Below are 25,308 nucleotides of genomic sequence, written 5' to 3'. Positions count from 1 at the left end.
TCAATTCAACTCTGGACCCCATGAAGTCTCATAGCATCTGGTCAAACATGGGCAAGAAAACCTCCTGCTGATTAACACATATCATCCTCCCTCAGCTGATGAATCAGTTCTTCTCTATGTTGAACACCACTTGGAGGAAGCACTGAGGGTGGCAAGGGTGCATGTACTTTGGGTGGGGGATTTCAATGTCCATCACCAAGAGTGGCTCGGTAGCACCACCACTGACCGAGTCCTAAGTGACATAGCTGAGCTGGCTGAGTCCTAAATGACATAGCTGCTAGACTGGGTCAGCAGCAGGTGGTGAGGGAACCAACAAGAGGGAAAAACATACTTGACCTCATCCTCACCAACCTGCCTGCCGCAGATGCATCTGTCCATGACAGTATCAGAAGGAGTGACCACCACACAGTCATTGTGGAGACAAAGTCCCACCCTCACATTGATGATGCCCTCCATCGTGTTGTGTGGCACTACCATCATACTAAATTGGATAGATTTCAAACAGATTTAGCAACGCAAAGCTGGGCAAACATGAGGTGCTGTGGGTCATGAGAATTATAGTGGGGCAGCAGAATTGTACTTGAACACAATCTGTAACCTCATGGCCCGGTATATCCTCCACTCTATCATTACCATCAAGCCAGGGGATCAACCCTGGTTCTATGAATAGTGCAGGAGGGCATGCCAGGAGCAACACCAGGCATACCTAAAAATGAGGTGTCAACCTGTTGAAGCGATAACATAGAAACACTTAAACAGCATAAGCAGCATGGTAAGTGATCCCATAACCAATGGATCAGGTATAAGCTCTGCAGTTCTGCCACATCCAGTCGTAAATGGTGGTGGACAATTAAACAACTCATTGTTGGAGGTGGAGGCTCCACAAATATCCCCATCCTCAATGATGGAGGAGCCCAGCACATCAGTGCAAAAGATAAGGCTGAAGCATTTGCTACAACCTTCAGCCAGAAGTGCCAAGTGCATGATCCATCTCAGCCTCCTCCAGAGGTCCCCAGCAACACAGATGCCAGTCTTCAGTTAATTTGATTCACTGCATGTGATATCAAGAAACAGCTGAAGGCACTGGATACTGCAAAGGCTATGGGCCCTGACAATATTCTGGCAATAGTACTGAAGACTTATGCTCCAGAACTTGCTGCACCCCTAGCCAAGCTGATCCAGTACAGCCACAACACTAGCATCTACCCGGCTATGTGGAAAATTGCTCAGGTATGTCCTGTACGCAAAAAGCAGGACAAATCCAACCCAGCCAATTACCGCCCCATTAGTCTATGCTCGATCATCAGTGAAGTAATAGAAGAGGTTGTCAACAGTGCTATCAATCAAGCGACACTTGCTTAACAATAACCTGCTCACTTATGCCCAGTTTGGGTTCCACTAGGGCCACAGCTCCTGACCTCATTACAGCCTTGGTTCAAACATGGACAAAACAGCTGAACTCCCGAGGTGAGGTGAGAGTGACGGCCCTTGACATCAAGACTGCATTTGACCGTGTGGCATCAAGAAGCCTTAGCAACACTGGAGTCAATGGGAATCAGGCGGAAAACACACCACTGGTTGCAGTCATACCTTGTACAAAGGAAGATGGTTGTGGGCGTTGGAGGTCAGTTTTCTCAGCTCCAGGACATCACTGCAGGAGCTCCTCAGGGTAGTATCCTAGGCCTAACCATCTTCAGCTGCTTCATCAATGACCTTCCTTCCATCATAAGGTCAGAAGTGGGGATATTTGCTGATGATGATCTACAAGGCACAAGCCAGGAGTGTGATGGAATATTCCCCACTTGCCTTGATGAGTGCAGCTCCCACAACACTCAAGAAGCTTGACAGCGCCCAGGACAAAGCAGCCCACTTGATTGGCACCATATCCACCAACATTCACTCCCTCCATCATCACTGCACAGTAGCAGCAGTGTGTACCATCTACAAGATGCACTGCAGGAATTCACCAAGGGTTCTTTGACAGCACCGTCCAAACCCACAACCATTACCATCTAAACGGACTAGGGCAGCAGAAAGATGGGAACACCACCACCTGGAGGTTCCGCTCCAAGTCACCTACCATCCTGACTTGGAAATATATCGCTGTTCCTTCATTGTTGCTGGGTCAACACCCTGCATCTCCCTTCCTAACAGCACTGTGGGTGTACCTACACCACATGGACTGCAGCGGTTCAAGAAGGCAGCTCACCACCATCTTCTCAAGGGTAACTAGGGATGGGCAATAAAAGCTTATCCAGCCAGTGAAGCGCACATCCCATAAATGAATTTTTTAAAAGTTCCTACACTCCTATCCTACACTTTTGATGCCTGAAGCAACGTGGCTATCGATTTTCTACCCTCACCACCACCCCCACAGATATGTAATTTACTCAGTGAGGCAAAAGAACCCAGTATTTCTGATTCCCTCTACAACAGGTGAACTTACAATCAGAGGCATTCTTTATACCCGGGGGATGATGAAAATATTAAAATACTGGTGTTTATGAATATGGCACTAACCATACATGCATCACCCTCCTTCTGCTTAACACCACACTTGATCAGAAACCTTTAGGAGACTCACATCAATCTGGGGAGTAAAGCAGCTTATAATGTAAATATATATTGCCACTAACTTAAATGTCTTGCTGCTTGTGCTGTTTCCATAAATATCATAAGGTATCAGCACGTTGTGTTGAAGTGGTACTGATGTTTGGTCACAGTCGCCAATGCAAGACAAATCTCTTGGTTCAGCAGTTAAAGACAAGGAAACATCAAATATCGTTGTTTGTTTCATGATTCCAAAAGTCTCTCTTTCTCAGTGGGAGCAGCTGGGGGCGTGGGTTGGGGTGTGTGGTGGGGTGCAGATGCTTTTTGCTTTTGCTGTGCTGCTTGTTCCTCATCATCAATGGCAATATCGTGCAGGATGCAACATATTTTGGCCACTTTTCAGAGGTAAACCTGGGGTAGCTATCAGAGCGGTCCAGTCACCTGAACCAATATTTGAACATATTAAAGGCCTGCTTGATCAGCATTATAGTCTGTGCATAACACCTATTATGCCATGGCTTGATGCAAAGATTTGCAGAGCTGCCATAAGTCATGGAACACGTAAGTGACATCTCACAGCAGATTGAACATTCTGCTCTTTTGGGAAACCTTCATAACTTTGAGTTAATACAGATTGGATGAAACATGAGTACAATGAAAGCAGATATTAATGTGAATAATTTTAAATTTAGGAACACGTCCCATCAGTTTGTTAAAGTATTGAAAGCATTTTGCTTTGAAATTGCTGAACAATATTCCAATAGCAAGATAGGAACTGTTGATTATTCTATGAATCCTAGGGAAGCACACACATTAGTGGAAATCCTGCGGCCTTTGAAAGTGATGGAGCTGCTCTGTGCCAAAGTTGATATGTTGTTAGGGACAGTTCAATAGTACATCAGTCACCTGGTTAATGGCTCAGTGGACCAGATAGCAGCTAACTTGTGCTATCCCCTAATGGTGCTTGGAAGCTACCAGTGACATGGAAATTGAAAGCTATTGTTGAAGGGGGCAGTGCTAATTGAAGATTGTCCCTGCAGCTCATGGTTTAGAAGGTGACATAAGTCAGCAACCATTTCTATGGACAGCCACAGTTTTTGCACACGAGGTTGGTCTTTTAGACATAGATGGCCCTGGTGAATGTTGCCATGGATGGCAATGAATACTCTTTCAAAATTATTGCATCTGCTCTGCCCTCTGTCTCCTGTGAAAGACCAGCTCAGGCCAGGAAAATTGGAAAATAGTAAAGAACTTATTATGCTAATGTTGATAGTCATTAGAAAGCTTTAATTGACACTACTAAGCAGTTACTGTTAAAATAAGAATGATGGTGCTATTATGATCCTTTGCACATGGTGAAAAACTCATTATAGAACTACAACCACCAGCTGATATGGCTGGTATTGTTCTCTTGGTTCTCTGCTCATTCATATCAATCTCCATGGGTAAAAGGAGTGAAAACATTTCCATTTTTGTTTTTGTAATCTTAAACTCACTCTCGTTTTTCCATTGATGGAATTTGCCTCTCAAAGGGAAAAGGCGAATTGGTAATCTATGTATTCTATGTATTGATGAGGTTACATTTCTAAGGACTAACCGTCAAGAATATAAGAGATGGTTTTCTTGGCTCTCTGTCCAGGTCCTCTGGATGGCCAAGATACACCAAGTTTCACAAAACAGCAGGTTGCCCAAAGTGCATCCCTGTAAAGAAGTTTGTCCAACTCTCTAACATTCCTGGGGAAAATACAGGTAAATCTCCCCTATTAACTTGACTCACTATCCTAGTGAGTCTCTGTCAGTCCATTCACGATGTCCTATTCCGGATGTTTTAAAGTTTTATAAACAGAAAGGGAGAGAAAAGGCCTGTGGTCCTTCCTGACCACACCTTCCACAGACCATTTAGAGTCTACTCTGTCATAGACTATACTCCATTGATACTTGCTGGATTTTTTTTTTATTCCTTCAAAGAATGTAGGCGTTGCTGGCTAGGCTAGCATTTTTTTGCCCATTCCTAATTTGCCCTTGAGAAGGTGGTGGTGAGCTGCCTTCTTGAACCGTTGCAGTCCATCTGGTATCATGCTGTTAGGAAGGGAGTTGCAGGGTTTTGGCCCAGTGGCAGTGAAGGAATGGCAAAATAGTTCCAAGTCAGGATGGTGTGTAGCTTGGAGGGAAAGTTGCAGGTGGTGTTATTCCCACATATCTGCTACCTTGTCCTTCTAGGTGGTAGAGGTCATGGATTTCGAATGTGTTGTCGAAGGAGCCTTGGCGAGTTCCCATAGTGCATCTTGTAGATGCTACACACTGCTGCCACTGTGCATTGGTGGTGAAGGGAGTGAATGTTTGTGGATGGGGTGCCAATCAAGCAGGCTGCTTTGTCCTGGATGGTGTCGAGCTTCTTGAGTGTTGTTGGGGCTGCATTCATCCAGGCAAATGGAGAGTCTTCCATCACATTCCTGACTTGTGCCTTATAGATGGTCGGCAAGCTTTTGGAAGTCAGGTGATGAGTTACTCGCCACAGGATTCCTAAACTCTAACCTGCTCTTGTAGCCACACTACTTATATGGCTGGTCCAGTTCAGCTTCTGGTCAATGGTAAGCTCAGGATGTAGATAGTGGGGGATTCAGCGATGGTAATGCCACTGAATGTCAAGAGGAGATGGAATCCAACCATCTTGGCTTGATTCTCCCTTGTTGGAAATAGTCATTGCCTGCAACATGTGTGTCACGAGTGTTATTTGCTACTCATCAGCCCAAGCCTGAGTGTTGTCCAGGTCTTGCTGCGTGTGGGCATGGACTGCTTCAGTACTTGAGGGGGCACGATCAGTGAACATCCCCACTTCTGACCTTATAATGGAAGAAAGGTCATTGATGAAGCAGATGAAGATGGTTATGTCTTGGACACTACCCTGAGGAACTCCTGTAGTGATGTTCTGGAACTGAAATGATTAACCTCCAACAAATACTACCTTCTTCCTTTGTGCTAGGTATGACTCCAACCAGCAGAGAGTATTCCCTCTGACTCCCATTGGCTCCAGTTTTGCTCGGGCTCCATGGTGCCACACTTGGTCAAATGCTGCCTTGATGTCAGGGGCAGTCACTCTCACCTCACCTCGGGAGTTCAGCTCTTTTGTGCATGTTTGAACCAAGGCTGTAATGGTGTCAGGAGCTGAATGGCCCCGGTGGAACCCAAACTGAATGTCACTGAGCAGGTTATTGCTGAGTTAGTGCTGCTTGATTGTCAATGACCCCTTCTATCACTTTGCTGATGACGAGAGTAGACGGATGGGGTGGTAATTGGTTGGGTTGGATTTGTCTTGCTTTTTGTGGATACGACATACCTGGGAATTTTTCAATTTCCAGGTAGATACCAGGGTTATAGCTGTACTGGAACAGCTTGGCTCATGGCGCAGGTAGTTCTGGAGCACAACGTAAGTCTTTGTTTTAACTTGTGGTTACGTTCCTGAAAATTGTGACTTTAAGTGAAACAATTTTATGTGAATCATGGGGCAGAATTTTATGTTTGTCAGGCGGGCGGGCATGGCCCAAGCGGCAGCGGGCACGTAGCCAATCTCCGCCAGCTAAACAAGCCACGCCGCCATTTTGCGTGGTCGGGCTAATTAGGGCCCGCCCAGCGCATTTCAGACTCCTGTGTACAGCGGGAATTTCAAATGTGCAGCGGACGTGTTCAGACTGCCGGTTCCAATGCGGAACAGGCAGTCTGTATAAAGAAATTCCAGACAGCCTCCTTTAGGCTGTTCACCATGGCCAGCGACTGGGCTCCAGAGGACAGCAGGGCAGAGGAGGAGGGGGGCAGGCTGCAGAATAGGCCAGCGGGGGGCCAATGTGCTCCTCGGTTCTCCGATGCCTGCCTTGCTGTCCTCCTCGAAGAGGTGTCACATCGTCGGGAGGTGTTGTTTCCCGAGGATGGAAGGAGGTGGGCACCCCACATCACCAGGCAGGCGTGGCAGGAGGTGGTGGAGGTTGTAAGCTCTCAAGATGCTGTGCGGCGCACAGGAACCCAGTGCTGCAAGCGCTCCAATGATTTGTTGCGCTCTGGAAGGTTGAGTACCATGTCAGCCTTGGCCATTTGACCCAGCAGGTAGCCTTAGCCTTTGAGCCCACCCCCCCACATCTTAGTGTCATTACTGCATTGAGCATTTGGCGCATGCTGGGCGGGCAAACAGATAGTGACCATGCTTACATCAGCCTTAGTGGTTGAGGAGAAGATGGGTTCTCCGCGCAGCATGTGTTGGTTTTTGTCGCGTTTGAGTAGTCTGGGGGCAACCTGCAGGGGAGGCAGCTAGACAAATACTCAGAACTCCAGCACATGTCTTATTGATGGTGATGAGATGGTGGAAGGGGAGCCTCAAGGTGTCGTGGCCAAGAGCCATCTGCTGGCCTGGGCGCCGCACCTAGTTGCGCCTCCTTGCCATGGGCGCTAATACCCGTGTGTTATTCAAAGTGATGGACGCCGAATGTGTCCAAGGTGGCCGTTGGGGGAGGGGGTTGGGAACAGCCGTACTATCTTCTGGTGACTGATCACCAGTAGTGTGGACAGGAGCCGCTGGAAGCCTCAGATGGGCCACTGTGGTTGGGGTGCGGCGTGCGCGTGCAGAATACATGAGCGATCAGCCCCAATAAATGCTCTTCTCTGTTCTGCAGGCAAAAACTGAGAACAATAGCCGGGAGCGTTTGCGGACTGGTGGTGGGCACGCCGTGCTGCAGCATCTAACCACATTTGAGGAGCAGGCCATGAAGCTGGGGAGGAGGCAGGCGGCCAGGTCGGCAGGTGTTGGTGAGGCTGGGGTGCAGCGGCCAGGTATTTGAGGTCCACAGTCCCATCTACTCTGTCTCCCCCATCCAAAGCACTGATGATTGCTGCAATCGTTAATGCAGCAACACTGCTCATTCACAGACTGATACTGTCAGACATGTGGGTCATACACAAAGGTCCCTTGGCCCATTGAGGATGCGCGTCTCTAGCACCTTCCAAAGTCGCCTTATCCCATTTATGACCACTGTCCCCATGACCTAACATGCCATGGCATCGCTGCTGCACATCCAAAGACGTATTGCATCTTTGGAGGGTTTGTACCTCCATCACCCTTTCAGCCAGTGCGTCCCACATTACTCTGTCCAAAAGGTCCTCAGCACCTCATCTGTCAACCTCATGGCACTCAACTTAAATAAATGCCACCATGTTAGTCATCCCTGTGCCAAGGGGAAATGTTGCCTTCTGCCCACCCCATCTATGCCCCTCATAACGGTGTGAAGGCCAATAATGTGACCTGTCAATCTCCTGTGCTCCACGGCAAATGTCGCAAGTGTTTGCAATGTTTCCTCATAACTCCAACTCTCCAGGCCAGCATGCATCCAGGTCAGGAACCTCTGCACTCTCCCCACTCCAATGCTATCCCTCCCATGAAGCACAGGTCACAACTGAATGCAGAAGTGTAGATGTGGCCTCGACAGCATTTTCTGCACTTGCAACATGACCTCCCTTTTCCTACATTCTATTCCTCAGCTAATAAAGGCAAGTCTGGCTTTGAACTTGTTAAACGCTTTATATACCTGTTCTGATACCTTAACAGTTCTGCTTAGCAAGGTCCCTGTAATTGTCATGACTTCCCACAGTCCTACCATTACCCATGTATTCCCATACCTTGTTTGTCTTGCCCAAGTGCTTAACTGCACACTTATCCACATAACATTCCATGTGGCATTCCTTAGGCCATCTGACCAGCCTGTCTGTATGCGCGTGTAATGTTTGGGCCTCCTCTTGACTATTTACTACTCCACCAATGTTCGTCTCCTTAGGTTCTTGAAGGGTAAGCGACTTATGAGGTTTGGGGGGAAAGGGATGAAAGCTGTTGCTGACTGAACGCTAACTGATGCACAGTCCTTGTTGTTAATTTCAGCATCACCACCACATGGCCGCCACCAACACGTCCAGAGCCCCCTCTCCACATCTGAGGGCCAAGACTTGCAACTTGTGTCACATCATTTCAGCAAGCCAGGCACCAGCGCAGTGACTACACATCGATGGGGATTATAACGTTGGCTAGTGTCCCGGGGCACTGTGGAGAGGGCACTTCACAATTGCTGGAGGAGATGGCACGGACAGAGAGTGCTGATGGCGCCAGCAGCCGGAGGTCTGCAGGGGACCAGGCACATGCTGAGACTGGCACTGATGATGTGCCTCTGGAGATGTCCGCCATGCAGCAGCTGCAGGACAGTCGGCCAGGTGCACAGGAATATCTGGCAGGGTTGCATGAGGGTGTGCTTCACTTGGTCTCTGTGGTGGAGGAATCCAGGCATAATGTCAGTGATGGCACGAACCTCAGGGCAGAGCTTCAGGCTTCCTCCATTGAGAGATTGGCGAGTCTCATGGAGAGGGGCTTCCATCAGATTGTGAATCATCTGATTGGGTTACGCTCTGACCTGCAAGTCCTCACAGCGCTAATAGCCACAGGTGGTTATTGGCAATGTGGGAGATGTTCTGGGCACCAAGTGTCGCAGCTCGGTACCCATCCATCTGCGGTGAGCAGGGAAGTCCAATGTGACATCACGTCGGCGCAGCAGCTGCCTGTCGTCGCTGTGAGCTCCTCTCAGGGCGCTCTGGATGAGGGCAGCAGCTCCTCCACCCCTCTGTCAGTGACTGTTGCATCCACTGAGGCTGCGACAGCTGGGGAGGTGCCAGTGCTGGAACTGGCCACTCCCTCCCAGGCGGGGCCATCACAGGCTCCACGGGCCAGAGGACGGCCATCAAGGTCATCGAGACCAACAGGACAGCAGAGTCAGCAGGCTGTCTCACAAGCCACTCCAAGCGATGGGGCAGCACCCAGACATATCACCCATAAAAGAAAGCATAAGGCACGTTCAGCACTCCATGGGTTTGTCACTGGTGAATTTGTGTTGGCCCTAGATTAGGGAATGTTTCATTATCAGCGTCAGGACGATGTTTGTATTTTATTTTGGTGGCAATAAAGTCCACTTTTCTGACCATGGCTGAGGGTGTTTCCTTTGTGCTGCATTTGTATGTTTCACAGACATATCATGAGTGTTTGAGTGGACATTGATGTTTCTGTACTAAGCCCTTAGTTGCAGCTGGTAAGGTGGAAGATGTAGCACCTAAGTGCCACGTGTGGAAGCGCCAGGCAATGCTGGTCCTGCTGATCCATGTGTGTGGAGCGAGCTGAACGTTCGTTGGATTAAAGTGTCCCGGATGTCCCTGCCTCCTTGGTGTAATAGCGGGTCGCCGTGCTACCCCTCATCATCGCCCTGTGCTTCCTCATCCTCTGAGTCACTGCTGGATTCATCATGTGCAGCCTCATCCACAGCATCAAAGTCTTCATCGTCAACTGCATCCCCCCTTTCCAGCGCAAGATTATGCAGAGCGCAGCAAACTACCACTATCGCAGAGACGCGATCTGGGGGGTACTGGAGTGCGCCCCTTGAGTGCTCCAGGCAATGGAAGCACATCTTGAGAAGACCGATGGCCCTCTCCACCACAGCCCTTGTGGTGCCCTGGCTCCTATTGTACCGCTGCTCAGCTTCTGTCCTTGGATTGGGGAGAGGTGTCATGAGCCACCTTCTGAGGGGATAGCCCTTGTCACCCAGCAGCCAACCATCCAGCCGAGCCGGAGCACTGAAGAGCCCCGGCACCTGGGAGTGTCTGAGGATGTAGGCGTCGTGGGAGCTGCCTGGGTATCTTGCACAGACTTGCAGAATCAGCATCCTGTGATCACACACTATCTGCACGTTCATGGAGTGGAAGCCCTTCCTGTTGATGAAGGCATCGGGCTCACCTGCTGGCACCTTGATGGCTACATGTGTGCAGTCTATTGCACCCTGGACGCGGGGGAAGCCAACAATGGCCGCGAAGCCTCTGGCTCGGTGTGTCTGACTTGCCTGGTCGCAGCGGAAGTGGATGAAGGTCAATGCACATCTGAACAGAGCAACTGTAACCTGTTTGACACAAGTCTGGACAGCTGATTGGTAGACACCGCAAAGATCACCCACGAAGCCCTGGAAAGAGCCAGATGTATAGAAGTGGAAGGAAACTGTGACCTTCAGAGCCGCTGGCATGGGGTGTCCACCCACACAGTTAGGGGAGATCTCAGGGCCAATCATCTGACAAATATAGTTCACTGTCCCCCTTGACAGTCGGAGCCTCCTTCGGCACTGCACCTCAGTCATATTGAGGTAGCTGCTTCACCGCCTGTAAACCCTGGCAGCAGGATAGTGGCGTCTTCTGCGGCCCCTTCCACCTTGGACAACCTCTTGACCCTGCGCCCCTTGTGCCTGCGCCTGGCCTCCCAAAGGTGGCTCCCCTGGAGGCTGATTGTCCACTCCTGGCCTCCTCCTTATTCTAGCTCTCCCTTCCTCCTCACAGGAACTGCCTCCAGTGGAGATGTCAGAACCCATACCCCCAGGCTAAATGGAGGCCTCCGGAAAGCTGCAGGCCTGATAAAGATTACTGTCTGCAGAGTGCTGAGCTGAAGCTTCAAAGTACAGAGAAAGCTATTGGAAATCGATCTGAACTGGTAACAATCACACAGGCAAGTTTAAAACATTTTCTGCAATAAACACTTCGGATAAAATATGAACAACCCCTCTGAGCCCACATATCCCGCCCGTGGATGAGGTTTGTTAAAAAGTCACTTACCCGCCTGCCCGTTGTGCCCGTGCGCCAAGCCGCAGATCACACGGGCGCCTCAAAATCGGTGTCGATTGCTGAGTTAAGGGCCTTAACAAGGCCTTTAATTAATGGCGGGCGCACGTCGCGCTTCATCGCGCGCCCGCCCAGCTAAACATTGCGATGGCGCGCGCTGATGTCGGGACGCTCGCCCGATGTCAGCGCTCGACATTTTAAGCGCTGGCGTGCGGGCTCCACCACCCCCACGTCATACATCAAATTCTGCCCATGGGTTCCAATAGGAATCTAGGTTAAAGCTGGAGTTTGGTTCCGTTGGATATTTTTTCTCCCAGAAAAGAATATGTACAATTTGAAACATTGTACTGTACGTGTGCAGCAATGTGCATTCTTCAATGAAATAACTTGCAAAATAAGAAAAATCACTAAATATAAATTCAAATTAGAAAACACTCACCAGCCTCAAGATGTTTAACAAAAAATAAATCACTGCTAGGCTGATGGCATTTCTTGCTTCCTTTGCAAGAGCAGGCACATCACCAGCACATACTGGGCATTTTTGCTCATGTTTAAAAGTAATTTAAAAGTCTCACTCACAGCAGACACTCCTGAAACTCCAAAATTAACATCAAATTTAAATACAACTTTTTGCTTGAAAAAAACAACTCTGGCTTTGGATGTCTCTGGGTTTTCTTTAAAAAAATCAATGTTGCCTCGAATACAGTACAAACAGTGGCCTGAATTATATGTGCCCCCGGTGGGCATGTTTCCTGTGGGACTGGGGGTGCACACAAAATGGCTTTGATGCCCAGATGCCTATCTCACCACCTTCCTGCCCACCCCCGATCTCTTTCCCAAAATATGGAGGGGGGCGCCAAAATCAGCAGCCCGCCTGCCATATTAAAATGACCAATATGACCAATTCATAGTCAATTAGGCTTGTTATCATCTAAGTAACTCTGACAACACGTTGCCCATGCCATAACATGAGCGGCAAGTCCAATTTTTAACCTGAAATGGTTAAAGGGCAGGAAGGAAGGGAGGGGTCACCCTTTGCTGATCGCAGGACAGGCCCTGTTAGACTGAACACCCCCTCCCCTTTCTTCCTACCTACTCCCTCTCTTAAACCCACTGTCTACCCCCACTGCCCCTGTCCATAACCTCCCAAACCCTCCCAGCCTAACCTGGACTTAACTTCTCTGAGGATCCGAGGCCTTGGGCCCCTTACTTCAGCTGCTGCCCCGGCAGCTGCCACTGATGCCTTCCTGGAGCTGCCAGGACAAGTGGAGCTGCCAGTGAAACTGGTTTGCCTGCAGCTCCAGAGAGCGGGACTTCCATCCCAAAGAGGGGCGGAGCTTCCACTAATCCCTGGTTAATGAGCCCCGCAGCAATTTATGGCATCTGCCCACTCTCTTATTATTTAGCCCAGTGTCCTTAACTAATCAGCACACAGGAGCCGAAGTTACATGAAGGGAAATTGATGCGCGTTGTGCGTGACAACGAGCAGTGATGACGCATATGCCAATGAAGACGGACTGCAATGATGAGAGGCAGCAATAACGCTAGCATGGCATAAAACAACTCTAATGTGGAAGTCACAACTTAAATTGGGGAAACCGGACCTTAAACAAAAATTACTTTTAAACAAAACAACTTAAAGCAGGACAACTTAAAAAGAGGACTTACTGTACTATTGCTAGAATGTTGTCAGGGCCCATAGCCTTTGCATTATCCAGTGCCTTCAGCTGTTTCATGATATCACCTGGATAAGACTGACATCTTTGATCTCAAAAGGAGGCCGAGACGAATCATCTACTCACTATTTCTGCCTGAAGATTTTTGCAACTGCTTCAATCTTTTGCACTGATGTGCTGTGCTCCCCCAAATTTGAGGGTGGACATATCTGTGGAGCCTTCTCCTACAGTTACTTGTTTAACTGTCCACCACCATTAATGTCTTGATGTGGCAGGACTGCAGAGCTTAGATCTGATCCATTGGATGTGGGGTTACTCAGCTCTGTCTATTGCATGCTGCTTTCGCTGTTTGGCATGTAAGTAGCCCTGTGTTGCAGCTTCAACAGGGGACACCTCTTTTTTTTTAAGTTGAGCCTGTGTTGCTCTTGGCATGTCCTCCTGCACTCTTTATTGAATCAGGGTTGATCCCCCACTTTGATGGTCATGGTAGAGTGGGGGATACAATGGGCCATGAGATTACAGATTATGGTTGAATACAATTCTAATGCTACTGATGGCCCACAGCACCTCATGGTTGCTCAGTTTTGAATTGCTAAATCTGTTTGAAATGTATTCCATTTAGCATGGTGGTAATGCCATGCAACACGATGGTGAGTATCATCAATGTGAAGATGGGACTTCATCTCCACAATGACTTTGCAGTGGTCACTCCTATCAATACTGTCATGGAAGGATGCATCTGTGGTGAGGACAAGGTCAAGTAAATTTTGTTGATTGCCTCACCACCTGCCACGAATCCAGTCTAGCAGCTATGTCCTTTAGGACTCGGCCAGTTCTGTCAGTAATGGTGCTATTGAGCCACTCTTGATGATAGACATTGAAGTCCCCCACCCAGAATACATTCTGGGCCCTTACCACCCTCAATGCTTCCTCTAACTGGTGTTCAATGGGACTGATTCATGATTCAACTGATTCATCAGCTAAGGGGTAGGGATGGTGGTGGGTGGGTGTATTGGGGTAGGTGGTAAACTGCAGGAGGTTTCCTTGCCCATGTTTGACCTGATGCCATGAGACTTCAGGAGGTCCAGCGTCAATGTTAAGAACACTCAGGGCAACTCCCTTTCAACTGTATACCAGTGTGCCGCTACCTCTGGTAATTCTGTCCTGTCGGTGGGGCAGGATATGACCAGGCATGGTGATGGTGGTGTCTGGGACATTGTCTATAAGGTATGATTCCATGAGTATCACTATGTAAGGCTGTTGCTTGACCAGCCTGTGGGATAGCTCTCCCAATTTTAGTACAAGCCCCCAGATATTAGTAAGGAGGGCTTTGCAGGGTCGACAGGGCTCGGTTTGCCGTTTTTGCTTCCAGTGCTTAACTTGATGCTGGCTGTTCCATCCATTTCATTCCTTTTTGTGGACTTTGTAGTTTGTAGCGGTTTGATACAAATGAGTGGCTTGCTAGGCCATTTCAGAGGGCATTTAGTCAACTACATTGAATGTGGGTCTGCAGTCACATGTAGGCCAGATCAGGTTAGGACGGCAGATTTCCTTTCCTAAAGGAGATTAGTGAACCAGGTGGGTTTTTACAACATTTGACAGTGGTTTCATGGGCACTATTACCGAGACTAGCTTTTTAATTCCAGATTTATTTGGTGTATTTACTGTATTTAAATTCCACCAGCTGCCACTGTGGGATTCTAACCCATGTCTCCAGAGCAATAGCCTGGGCCTTTAGATTACTAGTCTGGTGACATTACCACTACGCCATCACCTCCCAACAAAATAATATATCAATCCTCATATATTCATTATTTTACCATTACTAACAGACTACATCATCCAACCCCAGTCATGCCCATGCCATGTGTCCCCTTAGCCTTATATGGTCCAGTGAAGCTAAGCTCAGCTACGCAGGTTTTTCCTTATAATTTAAAGTGCAGACTTGGAATTATCTTTGATGCTCTTAAACCTTTTTGGGTACAATATCTCAATTTATATTCCAAGCTCCCAATGTGCCCTTATCATTGATCTATAGAAGGTTAAAAATATAACTTACAATTTTTACCAAATGTCCTCATAACATGTGGAAGTGTAATACTGCAGAGGCTTCTATTTTTATTAACACGATATACAATAGGGATACCTCTATGTTTTTAGTGGTGTCTAATTGTAATGTCCTTTATCCATCGAACACTTGAACATATGGGCGGAATCATCCCAGATTTGCACTAAGTGCAGTAGTGGACGGAAAAAACGACGTTTTACCCACCGGCCGTGATGGCGGGCTTGCACGCCGTATCATCCCAAAATTATGCATTCCCGGGAGACACACCGTTTGATAGCAGGTGGGCTCTGATTCGCCTGCCACATCATCACTTCACCGTTTCATCATGCCAGGCTCCACATTTAAAGTACAACCGCGCTTAGTGCTTCCAGCCCAGGACTGCAGCAAAGGAGACATGGCCCCGAAAGGCAAGAAGACTGCAGCCCTCAAGCACCTTTTGGATGCCGTAGAGGCCCGCTGTATTGTCCTCTACCCCAGATCTGGCTGCAGGAGGGGCAGTTACATTACCACTCCAGCTTGGTAGGCGATGGCAGTGATGATCAGTGCCAATGTTGCACAGAAGAGGTTAGCCATCCAATGCAGATGGAGGATGAATGATCTCATCCGTGCAGCCAGGGTATGGCAACCATCTCATCACTCTAAACTCACACACTCAAGCCCATCGCACACTCACTGGCATCTCACTCAGCTCAAGGGACATCACCACCCATTCTCACACATATACCCTCACATGTCCATCTGGTCTCATCTCCTCTGGAGACTGCCTCCTCAGCCTTCACCATCTTGAGGCCACTTGCACAGATCAACATGTGCCACTGGACACACTCTGGGATACCTCCCTTCTCCAGTACAGCCCTTGCCCTGCAGCATCTTCCCTTGCCTGAGGCCACTTCTCCCCCTTCACCAAGCAAGCTCTAGACCTGCAGCCGGTGGAAAGCCACACCCATCTTACAGCAGGTCTGGTAGGTAGAGACCTGCTGTGAGCCCCCCTAAAATTGATGTGGTTCTGTCTGTGAAGCCTGGCGCTGATGACTGCGAGGGCTGACCGAAGCAAGGTAGGCAAACAAACTTTGGAGTCACGAGTGAAGTGCAGCCTGCCAGGTGCATGCCTTATATATGCCATTGTGAAACACGTTGGCATGTTTTCCTGCCCAGATCCAGCGGAGGGCAGGTGGGGGGGGGGAGTTGTGGGTGAAATGAGTCCAATGGGCTGGCCTTACACTGATATGCTGATGTATTACAATGGGGTTCCTGACGTCTGATGGCGGGGAACGCAACTTGCCATCGCTGGGCTAAGCAGACAATCATAAATTGGTTTCTCGACATCTTGAAACCGATTTTTGGCATTCTTGCCATATTGTCCACTCACGCCACCGAACACGCCTGACACCAGCGGGCACGGAAAATCCCGGCCATGGCTAGTTCAAAAACTGTCCATTAGTCTTGTGACTATTAATGCAAATGCCATCTAGCACAAACTGAAGTCCAATATTAGTTGGGTGGAGTTTAGAATATTTGATCTGTTTTTATGCCAGAAGTGGTTATCTGTAAACAATGACAGCCAGTGTGCTTCATATAGTTTATGGGCAATGATATTTGTACTACAGGAAAAACAATCTTTATACCATTACTACAAGTTTACTTTAGAAGTAATTATCAACTTAATTCTTATGAAATTCAATGGCCAATGTATATGTTATAGCAAATCCACCTAGAGTAAGTCAAGAGAGACGCTGCAGATACAATGACACATAAGTTGAACAATAATTTAAGTTTATTATCATCAACTAGTTCAGTAGCAACTATAAGAGACTGAAATATATTCAAGAACTTGTGATAAACTCTATAATCCAATAAAATATCTTATCTTTCTCATCAGACCCTAATACAATCTTTTCAGAAATTTAAAGTTGCAGTATTCTCCTTCAGACCAAACAAGGCGATTATAAAAATGCAATAAATCATCACGCATTCACTGGTATAACCTTGAAGTGTGCATGGGACACGTTTGATGGACTGATTGGTCTTTTCCTGTCCTTTTTTAGTGTGATTACATGTCTTGTCCCATTTTAGAATCTAGAAATTCTGGCAAAACATTACTTTTGGTACAAATTATGGACAAAAAGTTACAATAGTTGTAAGAGCAACATGTTAGCAAATTTCAAGTGAATTTTTGTAGTTAGAGAAAAAGATTTATTTAAAAACAAAGACATGTCATAGTAATTCTAAAGTGAAGCCTGAGCAGGTCAAAGAGGAATACCACAGCTTTAATGGGATTTATTGCATCTGGGTACATTATATCTCTCATCATTAGACAAATGTGTGAACATCATTTGACGCCTTAGCCTAGTAATTGCCATCAGTCCAACAGTAATTAGCAGCCTTCCAATAATAATAATAGTAATCAACAAGGAAGACAAAATGATTTCAGAAAATGGGGGGTTCTGTTCAATTGTTTTGTTAAAAAATCCAAGCTTTCAAAATAAATTTGAATTCACAAGATTTTCTCTGCCCCTTACCTATCATCCAAATTTATTATTATACATATCTGAAAAATGCTCAGCAACGAGTTACACAAATTGCAATTTAAAGCTCTCAAGCCAGCCAGTGTTTACTACATTAAATATAACTTATGATGGTCAGTTCCTAAATCTTCACCTCTCCCACCCTTTCACCAACAACCTTTTTCAAATTGAATTTAAAAGTTTGGGATTTTTTTGTAATTTGACAAAACCCCCTGGTAACTGACTCAGCAAAGCTCTTTATAAAAGCTCAGTTAGGATACTTCAATTTGGTAAAGTGTATTTTACTCTATACATTATTTATCAATTCACATTTACATCTACAAATTGAGAACCAAGAAGTGATACAAAGCGGTTATTGCATAGCAAAAAAGCTGACTAATTTCATTAGTTTATTCAAAACAATGTGCAAAAGACACATGAAGACATAAGGGAGTAACATTTAGATAAGCAGTGGGTGAAAACGACAGCATTCTTTTAAGATGAGACTTTCTACAAAAAAAAATTGTGAAATAGACAGCAAAAAACATCCGAAGCATTTACAAGGAAGATGACAGAGCCCCCCCCCAAAATAAAATAAAATTCTATACAGGTTTTATCTACACAGGTTATTTAAAGTTATATTTCCACAGATACTAGAAGCCCTTACATTTGAAGTATATTTTTCTTACAGCAATATTGCTAAAATACAAGGCAGTTATGAAGGTGAGGGATTTTGTCAGCTTGATTTTGTTAAGATAACACTGTTATACTTCTAAGTCCTCCTTCAACACTGCTTTTTTCAACTATGTAGGTATGGTGTTTGTAAATAAGTATTTAAATAATATATTCACAAACTGGACTTAAAGGGGACTCATATATTACCAAATTGCACCAGAATTATTAATTGTCAAAGAAAGAAATACCTTTATACCTATTGGTGCCTTTCAGTCAGACAGTGCTGCTATGTTTTAAGCTTTAGTATTAACTGTTCAGAGACTGCCTGAAAACTGATATTTTAAGCAGATCTCTTCATAATGTGATTGCAAATTTTGTTCCGTTAACAATAACAATTCAGATTGTATTCTATGGCCTTATCCTTCCTACTGAAAGTAGCACTAGAGTTACATCAAGGTGACCTCTGCATAAAATTCCTCTCCCAGGTCATTTTAAAGGTTAGTGCCAAAGCTCAGGAATACCAATAAGTATAAAAAGTTTCTTTGGATTATTTAGAAACATTTTTTCCTTATCTTCCTTAAATTGAATGGAAGAAATCAGAGTTATTTCACAGTTTGATTAAAAAAGTCCCTACAATGTGTGTGTACAGTACATGTTAATTATTATTTGTGCCATTTATTTTTCAATAGTTTTCATTATTTGGTGTTTTTTGAAGAAGAAATTCTAGAACTGCACAACACCACATTTTTTATTGGTTGAATGTGCTCTTGAAAATGTATCACTCCAGTGACATTAATTGGGAATTATTTACATTCTTCTGTTTGGATGTTAAAACAAAGGGTAAATTTGTGGACAAATTCAAACTTTTTTTTAATGTGCTGATGCCAAAGATCCTTTCAGCACAGGTTGGTGTATGGGGATCCAGTGTGGATGTTTTTAAAAACCCATATGTAACAAACACGTTCAAGGTTTGAACAGGATTTTGGCTATGGTATCCATTTTTTGAGCAAAGTGGTGATGGGTAGTGGGTGTGGATCAGCGAGCAGAAAGCAGTTTCAAGGAAAACAAAGCAAAATAAATCTTTCTGCAATTTTTTAAAAAGATGTTTTTGAATATTTATGTGTCAATAAATAATATTTTCCCTCAATTTTAATAGCAGTCAAGAAGAAAATTGTGATGTTGTGCAGCTTTTGTAATTAATATTAAAAATGTTAACTTATTAACTGATCAATGACAGTGTTCTACAGTAATTTCATTGAGAAATGAGCTACCCTCTCCACTGATCAAACACTACCTTAAATACATTCGTATGATTTCATGTGCATTGCAGTTTCCTCTTGGCATATGCACAAGAGAGGAAGGTTGTAATTTGTAGAAAACAGAAGTTAAATCTCAGTCACACTTTTTATTGGATAAAGAATAATATTATCTCATAAGGTTTCCAGGCCTGGTATATTTTGTTATTCAAGCAGTGATTCTAAAATTATTTATATTTTAGATTATATGATGAATATCTCAAGTTTTAACTTTAGTTTCCCCTGTTGATCAAATATGGATGGACTTTGCAACTCAAAAGATATTAGAATCTGATGTTTCTTGAATCTAATGGCCTTTAGAATATTGACCACATTCCGGTTTGTATTCATTTGTAATTGAATGAAAGTTGCAATGTTTCACCACCATGTGACCCACCCCCCAGCAGCATACAGGTAACTCTAGTGGGAGCTCTGTGCATATTGCTGCATGATAGGTTTAGCAGCATGGTTCCAAGTGGTGACTCCTGATATGAGTGTCAGGAGATTCACAGAAACACATATAATTCCCAAAATGTCTCATCATTGTCACTGGCAGAAAATATATGCATGGTGTGGTATCTTGTTATTGATATTGACAGCAGTACGGTTGGGGAGGTGGGGTGGGGGGGTGGGGGGGGAGCAGGTGTGCATGGAATACGGACAGGATAAGAATTGAAAACATAAGAAGGTATGAATGAAAAATGAGAATATAGTTTATCTAGAACATCCTTACAACCTGCTCAGAATATTTTCATTTCCCATCTGGCTTGGCCTATATTGCTGCATTTCCTGCTGAACAGGAATTTGTCTTTTATTTAATCTTTAATTGCTTCTGCAACAAGCTTCACCAAATGTTTTAAATCATTGGTATGTGTAGAGGATGGAAAGGATTTACACTTTAAAGTTGAGGATGAGGGAACCATAGTGCAATGTTGCCAATGGCAATGCAATGGGTTTTGAAAAGTCTTTTGTTTTATATTTAGAAAAGTCCCTTTTGTTGCTTTTTTTTTGTATATTTGTTTTGGCATCTAGTAGCTTTTCTGGAGTGCTCTGATGGGGATCTCTGTTGCTAATCATTGTCAAAAAGTCACTAGAAAATTGCACATATTTATCCATATGATGTCATTCAGTTTGCTTAGCAACAGAAATAATCCCAATGGGCAAAACTGCATGATCCCCTTCCCATAAAGGAACAATAACTACAAGCATAAAAGCAAAATACTGCAGATGCTAGAAATCTGAAATAAAAACAGAAAGCTCTGGAAATACACAGCAGGTCTGGTAGCATCTTTGGAGTGAGAAACAGAGTTAGTGTTTCGAGTGGCCCAGTCCTGAGAAAGAGTCACGTTTGAGTTGAAATTTTAACTCTGCTTCTCTCTCCACAGATGCTGCCAGACGTGCTAGGCATTTCCAGCACTTTCTGCTTTTATTCAATAATTACAAGTACATTGACACCCGCAAATCATAAATCAGTTCATTTAAACACAAATAAGGGGTTTTCTGTGCAAGCGAGCATTGTATAGCTTGGGCAGGAAGACCACTTGGAGTGCTGTGCTGTTACTGTTAACCTGTCTCATAGTTGTAAATAAGGAAGGGCAAAAAAATCAAGACATCAAAATAACATTATCACATTTAATAAGCTGCAGTCGACAAAATAAGTTCATTTTGTGAATTGAGTTTTTCAAAAGAATGCTTGCATGGCCCTTTAACCCTTTCCAGTGCAGACCTTTTGATAGAATCAGAATTCTGTGGTTTTCACTGGCAACTTTCCTTAGCTCAAAAAAGTGGAGTGAGCTAACTTTGTTGGTATCTCTGAAACTTAAAGTGACACGTTTATGTAAAACTGTTTAGTATCACATCTAGATATCACTTAACAAAAAGATATTTAGATATTTAGTATTTTCTAATCTGTTTTTATGCAAATTTAAATGTTCTTGTTTTTAAAGCTAGAAAATACTTAACTGATTTTACAGTTTTTGGAAGGGAGAAGGAGAGTGTTTAATAAATTAATTGGAAAAGTGCAATTTACTTATCCAGGCAAGAAATAATTCCATACTAGTTGACACCACACTCCTTATATTAAGGTCTTATCAATCAGCAACTAACTGTTTGAGTCACAAGCCCCACTGGCTATTTTAGTAGCTATTGCCATCCTAGAGTAAACATGTCAATGTTTGGTGCATCATAACTAATTGCATTTAAAACCATGTTTTGCTCATGTATTATTATGGATAGATTTTCCACATAATGTGAAAGAAAATATAGCAGAAACATATACAACCTTTGCATTATAAAGTTCAACATTTGAAATCTCTTCTTTCTTCTAAATACACCTGCAAAACAGCTTGAAAGTAAACAAAATAATCCACAAAGTCTGCAGCTAATGCCAATCATGGGCCTTACCCAACTCTGAACACAAAAGCTTCTCACTACTGCTGGTCAAGAGCCAGAAATTTTTAAGACTATTTCACAATTCACATGGACCCTGCTGTGAGAATAGTTTAAAATCAAATTTCTTCTGTTCATGGACATGCTATTAGAAGAAAGTCCCTATACAATGAGAATGGCAAATCTGTAATAATTCTGTAATATCAGCTGGGACACAGAACTAGACTGGTCTTATCGACAAGGTAATAATGCTTTATACAAGATAGTTTTCTTTCTGATGTTATCAGGAAAATATTGGGATTTTGTTTCAGAAAGGGCAAAAGAAAAATAATGTATGCAACAGATTGAATGAGGAGATATAATCTGTAAGAAATTTCAAGAAATTTCCCAATAAATAAAATTAGTTTGAAATCTAAGGAGCTCTTTCTTTATGTTTTCTAGTTATGTTCATCATCACCTTTGATAACTGTCTCTCTATTCAAATAAGTAGCCCAATAAACCAAGTTGAAAATGCCAAACATTAATGGAAATGCTATTCTGGCCAGTCTGTCAATTTTACTGACACTGTTGAACGTCTTCTTGGGTTCTGGAGGCTTTTGTTCTGGTTTGGGTTCTTTAGATTCTGCACCGGCACTCTTTGCAATGGTTGCCAGACCTGCATCCTTTGCAATGTTTGGTGCAAAGTTCGCTGATGTTGCTGTGTAGGTATTGTTTTTCTTCAATAGAGCCTCTCGTTCCTTTTCCTTTCTCTGTGAAACAAAATTCAAAACATTTTCCCAAAAAAATACTTTTGAAGAAAAAACATTTCATTGTCATTGTTAACAAAAGAACTACACTTACAAAAGGGCATTGGTGTAATATCTGTTTCAGCTAAGCTCAGTTTTTCCTATATATTGCACAGTTTCTCCTATATTTCTCCCAATTGTCCTTGGTCACACTCTTGTGGACAAGGGAACAGTAATGAACGTCTATTAAGTATATCGTAAATAATTAACTCAGGTATTAGGTGATTTGATTGATGTGTACAACAAGCATAGTCATTTTAGATACAGAAAATATGAGTCAAAACAATTTCAATATCAGCAGGTAAAAAGCATATTCTTGAGATTCTTGATTTACAGATTCACTATAAGAATTAAATATTTTTTAGGATTCAGAAAAGGCCATTTATCTGAGACAAGATCATGGTTGAATTTTCAAAGGGCCGTGGGGTCCTGGCCTGATGTAGAGATGTACTAGCAAGAGGTTTCTTTAGTTGAACAACAAACTTTATTTACAGAGCTGCTGGATTAGCTGTAGGCCTCTAGCAAGGTTACAATACACACTCTAGACGAGGAAAACTCTGCCCTTTATAAGCTTCCCTGTGCTCGGTGCTGATTGGCTGTTCTGGCCATGTGACCCTTACTCAGTAAGGCTGGCCTTAAAGCAACAATTCCCACATCTGGGGCTGAATCTTCTGGCTGGCATGCGGGTGGCGGAGTCCGCACGCCAGCCCTTAAAATGTCACGCGAGCGTCCCGACGTCAGCGCGCGGCATTGCGATGTTTCAGTCGGCGCACCCGCCATTAATTAAAGGCCTTGTTAAGGCCATTAACTCTTCAATCGACCAGGATTTTGAGGGGCCCGTGCGAATTTTGGCTCAGCACACGGGCCCAACGGGCAGGCAGGTAAGTGATTTTTTTACAAACCTCATCCAGTGGCGGGATGAGGTTTGATATCGGAATTATAAAATTGTAATAAAGTTTTTGTGTATTTCATTAACATGTCCCATCTTGTGTGACATTTTCACATGAGGGGGACATGTTAATGATTTTTAAAATGTTCGATTTTTAATGTTTCAGTGCCTTTCAGTGATCTCCCTGAGGCAGCACTTTGCCTCAGGGAGATGTGCGCTCTTTCGTGCGCATGCGCGAACGAGTGCACTCTGGCAATTGGGGAATCCCCCCCCTGCCCGCACAGGAAGCGCTATGGCGGCTCGCTGGGTGGGCCTTAATTGGCCCGCCCACGTAAAATGGCGGCAGGGCCCGTTTCAGTGGCGGCAATCGGCTGCCCGTCCGCCACCAAGTCGGTCGGACCCACCCGCCCATCAAGGGCAAATTTCTGCCCCTGGTGTGGGTGGAAATTCAGAATTCTGGTCCCAGTTGTTGTCACGGCATCCTGATGTCTCTTGGACAGTTTCGAATGTCAAAGGGGCCAGTGTGGGGGAGGGAATGGAAAATGTGGTTGCTGTCAATTTATGGTTCCTTAAGCTCATTAAGGAGCTTGTCCATTTGACGTTATAATTTTCAGTGCCTTTTTTGGGCAAGCTCGAACAGTCCAGTTAGTGCACAGCTGTCCGGTTCACTGCCAGGTCCAAGTAAGTTTCTGTGTAGTTGATATGGATTCAAATCTGTGGAGTCAACGAGCGCGATCATGAGTGCTGCTCCTAACCTTGTTCTTCATGCTCGCTTTCCACCATGTTCAACCTCCTGGCCATCTGATGAACTGTTTGCTCTAATTGGCAAGGCATCTGCAGTCTCCAACCACTGATTGGATGCCAAGCTCATCTCCTAGCCATTTGCATTCAAAAAGCAGTGTCGCAAGAGCAATGAAGCTGAAGCGCGGGGTCGGGACCCAGAATTCATCCTGGTGTCGGGCTATAGGCTTCAAAGTTTTTAAAAACTGCCACCACCAAAAAGCAACAAGGAGAAATAAAATGAACACTGGAAATTTGAAATTAAAACAGTGCATGCTGGAAATACACCACTAGCATCTGAAAAATAACAAGTTAACGGTTCAAGTTGTGGCCTCTTGCATTGAAATATAGGATTTACTAGATAAAGGACTATAGTTTATCTAATTTGCCTTCTTTCATCCTGTAGTTGCATGCTGCAAACTATATATCCCAACCATGGAGATAGAACAACAATAACTTATATTTATATAGCATCTTTAAAAAAATAAAATGTCCCAAGGTCCTTCACAGGAGCGTTATAAAGCAAAAATTGATGCTGAGGCACATAAGGCAATATTAGGGCAGATGGTCAAAAGCATAATCAGGTTTTAAGGAGCATCTAATTGGAAGAAAGAGTGGTAGCGAGTTGGACAGGATTAGGGATGGAATTCCAGAGTTTAGGACCTAGGCAGTTGAAAGAATGGCCACAAATGGTGCAGCATTGAAAATTGGGGATGATCCTAAGGCCAGGAATAGATGAATGCAAAAATCTCAGAGGTTTTTGTGCTAGAGGAGAATACAGAGATAGAGAGGGTCGAGGCCAATGAGGAATTTAAAAACAACGAGCATTCTGCTCAGTAACAGAGTACAAAGCAATCTAATTGATAGATTAAGGTGGGAATGAGTAATGTTATGGAATAATTATGGATAATTCTGAAGTGAACTTAGATGTAAAATGTTTGATGGTGCACTATATACATCACAGTGCAACCCACCAGAGGGACATTTAAAATGATTGTTGATAGGATCATTTTAATCAAGTGCTT

General features: G+C 44.5%; 1 protein-coding gene across 1 annotated transcript in view; it reads right to left on the bottom strand.

The window, feature by feature from the left end:
- Positions 1 to 18,863: 18,863 nt before the first annotated feature.
- Positions 18,864 to 25,308, bottom strand: part of LOC144685955 (gamma-aminobutyric acid receptor subunit alpha-1-like) — a 56,238-nt gene continuing 49,793 nt past the window's right edge. The window contains exon 10 of the mRNA XM_078551018.1: positions 18,864 to 22,578. Within this exon, the coding sequence (XP_078407144.1) occupies positions 22,267 to 22,578 (312 nt within the window). The 3' untranslated portion in view covers positions 18,864 to 22,266. The remainder of the gene's footprint in view (positions 22,579 to 25,308) is intronic.

This window comes from Cetorhinus maximus, chromosome 10 (assembly GCF_964194155.1).
Source record: "Cetorhinus maximus chromosome 10, sCetMax3.hap1.1, whole genome shotgun sequence".
Taxonomy (NCBI): Eukaryota; Metazoa; Chordata; class Chondrichthyes; order Lamniformes; family Cetorhinidae; genus Cetorhinus; species Cetorhinus maximus.
This window is presented reverse-complemented; position numbering and strand designations above follow the sequence as displayed.